The following is a 7,680-nucleotide window of genomic DNA, read 5'->3' on the forward strand; positions in this document are numbered from 1 at the left end:
ATGGATAAATCTTGGATGCATATTGAAGATAGATTGCATTCCAGTGAGTATGCTGAAGGGGTTAGACAATTTATCGCTATGGCCATTTCCCACACTGCTAATCCTGATCAGATTAGGTGTCCATGTAGAAGATGTCGGAATAGAGCTTTCCACTCCATTCGTACAATTGAAGATCATTTGTTCTTTAGAGGGATTGATCCATCTTATACACCATGGATATTCCATGGAGAAGATGATCCATTCCTTTCTGCCACTTTTTCTGACGAAGACGAAGATGATACGTTGGCTCATAGTGATTATATTGATGATCTCGATGAGCTTTTAGATGACATCCGTCATGGGTCATCTATGGAAAATCATATCATAAATGACGGATCGTCTTATGCACATGATCAACCCTCCGCCTCTAATGCTCCTGTCAACTCTAATTTCGAGGACTTGGTAGCTGATGCACGACGTCCACTCTATCCTACATGTACTAAGTTCTCAAAGCTATCATTCATCGTCAAGCTTCTTCACATCAAGAGCATCGGTGGGTGGACGGTGAAGTCCTTCGATATGGTCTTAAAGCTCTTGCATGAGGCATTTCCTGATGCCTCATTCCCTGACTCATATCATGATGCCCGTCGCTTGGAGCGGGGATTGGGCTTTAGTTACGAAAAGATCCATGTGTGCCCAAATGATTGTGTATTGTTTTGGAAGGAAAATGCATCGTACAATGAATGCCCCAAGTGTAAGGCATCTAGGTGGGAGCAAAGCACAATTCAGGGACGAAGGATACCACAAAAAGTACTCCGACATTTTCCCCTTAAGCCGCGCTTGCAGAGGTTATATATGTCAAAGAAGATAGCCCAAGACATGAGATGGCATGTAGATGGACGTGTTGACGATCCGACGTGCATGCGACACCCATCAGATTCGAAGGCTTGGAAGGACTTTGATAACAAACATATGGGATTTTCCTAAGATCCTCGCAATGTTAGACTTGGTTTGGCCAGTGATGGGTTTAACCCGTTCAACAACATGAGTAGACTATACAGCATTTGGCCAGTACTGCTTGTGCCGTACAACTTGCCCCCCTGGGCCTGCATGAAAGAACCATACACCATGCTGTCGTTGTTAATACCTGGCCCTAAGTCACCAGGTAATGACATTGATGTCTTTTTGCGTCCGTTACTCGATGAATTGAAGGAGTTATGGGAAGAGGGTATTCGTACCTATGATGCATACCGTGGGGAACACTTTATGTTGCATGCAGCGCTACTGTGGACAATCAATGACTTCCCCGCATATGCCAATCTTTCTGGGTGGAGTACAAAGGGCAAGATGGCATGCCCTCATTGCACATCTGACACAAATTCACAATGGTTGGTATATGGCCGCAAGCATTGCTATATGGGTCATCGACGATGGTTGGCCCCAGATCACAGTTGGAGACGGAAAAAGAATGCTTTTAATGGTCATGAAGAGCACCAACTCCAACCATCAAGGGTCGAGGGAGAGGAATTGCTACAACAATTAAGTCAATTGTCACATGTTCAGTTTGGTAAATCTTCTTCGAAAAGGAAACGATCTCCCAATCATCTAAATTGGACAAAAAAATCAATATTTTTTCAGCTTCCTTACTGGTTATCCTTAGGTTTGAGACATAATCTGGACGTCATGCACATCGAGAAAAACATATGTGATAACGTCCTGGGAACATTGTTGAATATTGAAGGAAAAACTAAGGACTCTGCCACTGCACGAAAAGATTTGGAAAATCTTGGAATAAGGAAAGAATTGCATTTACAACATGATGGCGAGTCTACAACCATGGGTCTTGGTTGCTATATGTTAAATTTGAATGAGCGAAGGGCTTTTTGTGCATGGTTGTCAAAAGTTAAATTCCCTGATGGGTTTGCATCCAATATTGCCCGGTGTGTCAATGCTACCGAGGGAAAGATCAGTGGAATGAAGAGCCATGATTGTCACGTATTTATGCAAGCACTATTGCCGGTCGTGATTGGTGGGTTCTTACGGGCCGATGTGCGTCAAGCCTTACTAGAGTTGAGTTGGTTCTTCAAAGAATTATGTTCTCGAAGTTTGAACTTACCAGTGTTGCATCGTCTTCATGCTAATATTCCCATCATTCTCTGCAAACTAGAAATGATATTCCCTCCAGCTTTTTTTGATATCATGGTACACCTTTCTATTCACCTGCCAGAGGAGGCTCTACTTGCAGGACCCGTGCAATACAGATGGATGTATCCTTTTGAGAGGTATCTAAGAAAGTTCAAGCGGTACGTCTGCAACAGAGCCCAGCCTGAAGGCTCAATTGCTGAGGCATATGTGCATCTCGAGTGCCTTACATTTTGCTCTATGTACCTCCATGATATAGAAACTAAGTATAATCGAGAGGAACGCAATAGTGATGTAGGTATTGGTTCCACAGAGGAGGGGAATAGGGCAAGTTTATCAGTTTTCTCACAAAAAGTCCGACCATTGGGGACAGGGCACTCCCACAAATTATCCGACATACTAATGGTCAAGGCCCGATGGTATGTTCTTAATAATTGCACGGAGGTTGAGCAATACATTGAGTAAGTCCATCATCCTACTGGTCAATACTTTAGGTTATGAACAGTAATGTTTGTCAAACCTGCTAACAAAATACTTGTATTGACAGGGAGCACTATAACAAGATGCAAGAAGAGAACCCTGATAACATCGATCATAGGCACCAGAGTCAGTTTCCATCATGGTTCAGGGCACGGGTAAGATACGAAACCTTCCGGTCACATATAGTATAATATAAGGTAAATTTTACTATATGTATTATTAGTAACCACTTATTCTAATATTGCATGGTAGATTCGAGAGCTGCGTGCAGTTAGGCCAACAGAGGTAACCGAGGACATATATGCATTAGCATGTGGTCCAGATCCTTGGGTCGCATCTTATAACGGATGCATAATGAATGGTGTGCGATTCCATACAAAAGAGCGTGAAAGGCATCGCCGCACTCAAAACAGTGGGGTTGTGGTTCATGGCGAGCATCGGGGATCCCCTGTTGACTTCTACGGTGTGTTGCATGATATTATAGAAATACGCTACATGGGTTGGCGTAAGGTTTATATATTTCAATGCACTTGGTATGACGTTGGCGACCCGAGAAGGGGAATACGGGTTAGGGACCACCTAACGTTGGTCAATACTGCTAGGCAATGGTATAAAGATGAGCCTTTTGCCCTTGCGTGCCAAGCAAGTCAAGTATTTTATTTGGCCGATCCAATTTTGGGTGGAAGTTGGCAGGTCGTCCATAAGGTAACAAGTAGAAATGTTTACAACCTTCGTGCAGTGGATGCTGTTGGGGATGCGCATGATGATGGTGAGTCAACTTGGGGTGACTCAGAAGATGAAGATCGCAATAATCTGGACAACGTTCCCCCTATTCTGAATGTGGATGAATCCATGCCCGATCCATTGAACCGACTCGATCAAGAGCATTTGCAAGTTGATGCAACAATGGTACAACGTCAAGACCCGTCCCAACCAGTTGACGATGATGTCTTTAATGAGGCTGACCCACTTGACGATGAAATGGGGATGGAGGACATTAGTGCCACTGACAACTCGGACAACGAGTCCGACCATCCTCTAACTAGGGAGGATGATGATGATTGCAGTAAGATTTGATTGTAGTGAGTTTATTCATTCATGTTCCCAAGTACCAAATTTCTCGTAAGTCTAATATTGCATGTCAAGTATGTTTACCAAGAGTAACATCATACCAATTATAGCATTATTGCATGTCAAGTAGTTGGTGGCAGTGAACCTATATGCAACATAAACAACACATGCTCACCTGTAGTAAACAAACTACAGGTGAGTAGTTAAGGTAATATACTAGCTGACTACATGTATGTGTGTTATGCGCAGACAATGCATGACGGGAGTATAGAAGATCAATGGGAATCAAGCATCCGATTGCGTATGGTATGTTCTTGGATGTCATGTGCTCCCTACATTTTCCATTTAGATCGTCACTATACATTTACATAGTTAATTACTAATTGGGTTTCCAAACTTGTTGGGATACATGGTTTTTGGAAAACAGCCTAAAAATGTTGTTTGCTAACTATGTTCCAATTAAGTTAGTTTATTACAAACTAAGGCCATTCCCTTGCTCATTGGTTTCCAATGGCCATTAACTCCCATAATTAACTTTAGGGAGTAAGTTTGGGGTTGCTGTTTGGAAATTACGACTATATCTTGAGGTTGAAGGTCCAAATGCATGGTCAGTATAATTATGGGATGGGAATGGTGTGATAGTATTTTGAGCTTAGTATAATGACCAAGGGTAGGTATGGATATTATAATGCAAAGTGTTAAAGTTTTGAATTTTTGCCACACAATGAGTTCCATGGTGGATAGTTGTCGTACCTAGTAAATTAAAGTTTGGAAACTGTTTCCAAACTAAGTACCATTTGGTTAATAGGCAAATGGTACCTATGTGCCTATAGAATGATACGAATTCCATGGGTATGAAGATTGGTTAACCATGTTATGGTAAATTATAGTTAATAAGCTGATAGGTTAATTTGTTAACTTAGAAATATAAGTTAAGAGTTACTCATAGATGGGAGTTCCATATTTTGTGCAGATTTCAGCATATGCACTTTCAAGGATATGTTGTGGTTGGCCCACCTACATCAAATGTCGATGGAAAGCGTTTGTTGCAGTGAAAGTGGCTTGGGATAATCAGGATGTAACAATTTGCACGGCAATGGCTAAAGTTGACTTAGAAAAGTCTATTTAATGAAGTTGATATAGAATTCAGAACATTTTGAACAATTAAGTCAATTTGTGTAACTGAAAGATATAGGATTGCTATTGTAGTTCAGGTTTGTACTTCTACGTGGATTTAGGTTTATAAAATTGCATGCACAACCTACATTTGGTAATATAAGATGAAATCAAAGTACCCCAGTACTTTGATGCCATACAAGTAGAAATCAATAGTGAGGTATATGATATACCCATTGAAAGCATAGCTCAAGAGCTGGGGAAATAATTTAATACCAAAGTACCCCAGTACAAATAATGATAACAGTGCATTGGTGTAATTCAGTGAGTAATTTTTTATCACCTAGCTATATATATACATGTTAATTTAAAGTATATTTAGTGAGGAGGGAAATTAGGTGAATTCGTTAAAAAAAAGTATATACCTATATTGTTATTTGTATAACAATGTCAGCATATATATGCAAGGACGTTGAGAGTGTCTATCGACATTTGTTACACTCCATAGTCAGAGAGGGTTTTTTGCATGGCATTAATAACCCCCATGATTGCTACAAAAAATCAGACATGCAGTATCCTTAGGTTTAACTAGTGCAGAATTAAATATAACAAAGAATTGGGGTTTTTCAATGCATAATAATTGATCACCTAGCTACCTGGACAACTAGATTGGAAAATCTAGTATCACGTGTTTGACATTTCAATGAATTCAGCGCACAACCATGAGTCTATTAACCATTATACTTGCATGTATAAATAATTTAGCATATATGCTACTGCACGTAAATTAATGTGCCACCAGATCCATGGTGGGATCCACACAGATTAATAAGTTAAAAAAAAAAATTGCAAAGATATTGGTGGACATAGATAAATTAACACAGAGTACAGAGCGGGAGATCACAGATTAAAGGGCGGGATAGGAAATTTGTGATGGATTTTAGGTGGGAAATGGCGCCAGGGATGGGGTCCACAGCAAGGCTGAACTGCAAGTAGGAATGATAAGGGATTGACAGCTGGGCAGCGTGTGGCAGTGAATCACAAGTTGGAGAAGTTTGAATTAGATTAAACCTGTCTTCGTTGCCTCAGTTCTGAACATGCATCTTTCCAGTTGAAAAAAAAAGCTGAGAGCTTATCGAGCACTTCTTGCATCTACGGGTTCACCTGAACTTACTGTCTAGCTGCTGGCCATTTCCTCTATATTGCTTCACAACAAGCTGCTTATCTATCATCTTTACAACTGCCAGGCAAGCCAGAACCTTAAACCAGGTACACAATAAAAAGAAAGTAATTATTTTTGTGCTTCTCCTTCCGAAGAGTTTTAGGGAGTTATCGTGTACTTGTTCTTTGTTTAGCTTCGCAAATCACTTTCCCAACATTGGATTCTTGTAAAGCATGGTTTTTTCTTCTTCTTAGGCTTAGGCAGAATGTTGGAGGTAACATTTTCATACATAAATAATGATTACATTAAGGTAAGCTGAGGGAAAAAATATGCAAGCACTATACATCACCAGCATTGTTGAAGTCCTCATTCAAGCATGTTATTTTTTTCACATACAAAAGCTGAAATAGTACACAATGGGTGTTTTTTTCCATGGATGTTGTAGTGGTTGGACAAACCAGGGGTTAGAAGTGATATTATCCTCCTTCTACATACTATTCTGTAAGTTATGCACTCTCTATCTTTTGTGGGAAATGATATATACTCTGATTTATAGTCTATTTAATGACCAGCTTTGAGGGGTTATTTTGTGGAATAAATCCAGCCAAAATAAGCATGCAAATCTACTCCCTAGTAATATTTAAGAAGCAATATTACTATGTTAAAGAGTAGAGTCATGCTGGTCTTGACTAATATTGTTATACAACAATATTACTATATGTCGTCGTTAATTTCATATGAAAGTAAAGACTAACCAAGGCATGCACTAGCTCAGAAAAATCTATGTTATTCTTACAGAATCTCCATGTAGCACTGATTTATGCAACTCTGTTGCATAACTACAGAAATACAACTCAAATGTATTTCAGTACCTGACTTTAGCTATAAATTGTATAATACTGAAAATATTTCTGTAGTGTATTTACATCTTGCTCCTCATAAATAATCAGGATGGTGAGAAGTATCAAGTTTCGGGGAGGTCGAGTTAGACATGGTAGGGTTGCGTTGAACAGCAGTCCAGTACAAGCAGCGTTGCCTCCACGAACCGTGTTGCGGGATGAGCCTGAGTCAAATGATTCAACTCAGGATGTAGGAGCCTTGGTCCCACAAGAGGTTTTGGGTGGTAACCAGGTTGGAGAGGAGCCACAACATACAGGTATGTCATCTGACAATTCAAAGCTATAACAGTTACTGAGTTCTACTCAATTGATGTACAATGGTCATAGGCAGAATATAATCTTGGTTCATTTTATTACCTTTTTGAATTTACATATATCAATTGATGTATTGATGTAGATCCACATAGTAAGAAAAGAGGTCGAGGGCCAGCGAAGGGCACGCTATTTGAAAGAATGAGAAAAGTGGGGAAAATACCACTGGTTATACAAGATGGGCATCGAGGGCCATCTTGCGAGAATGCTGCAATATTCACTGGCCGCCTAACGGAGATGATTAAAGTACATGCTGACATGAGGCATGCTAGTTGGAGTTGTGTACCCCAAGCTGAAAAGCAAGAACTGATTGACCGTGTTAGGGTAGGACTCTGGATTTAGTTGCACATTATACATCGAATGCTTACTACAACAACTTATATAAGTTATGCACATGTTTGGCATTTCTTCATGTAACAAAGTGGGATGAATTATATTGCAGGCAGATTTTGTTCTCGATTGGAGTAGAGACAACCATCGTGAGATGGTTGAGACACATTTGGCCGACAAGTATAATGC

General features: G+C 40.1%; 1 protein-coding gene across 1 annotated transcript; it reads left to right on the forward strand.

Moving 5' to 3' along the window:
- Positions 1-966, forward strand: LOC122306224. Its single transcript, XM_043118660.1, has one exon. It carries the CDS (start codon positions 1-3, stop codon positions 964-966), a length of 966 nt encoding a protein of 321 aa, XP_042974594.1.
- The last annotated feature ends 6,714 nt before the right edge of the window (positions 967-7,680 follow it).

Source organism: Carya illinoinensis, chromosome 4 (genome assembly GCF_018687715.1).
Source record: "Carya illinoinensis cultivar Pawnee chromosome 4, C.illinoinensisPawnee_v1, whole genome shotgun sequence".
Classification (NCBI taxonomy): Eukaryota; Viridiplantae; Streptophyta; class Magnoliopsida; order Fagales; family Juglandaceae; genus Carya; species Carya illinoinensis.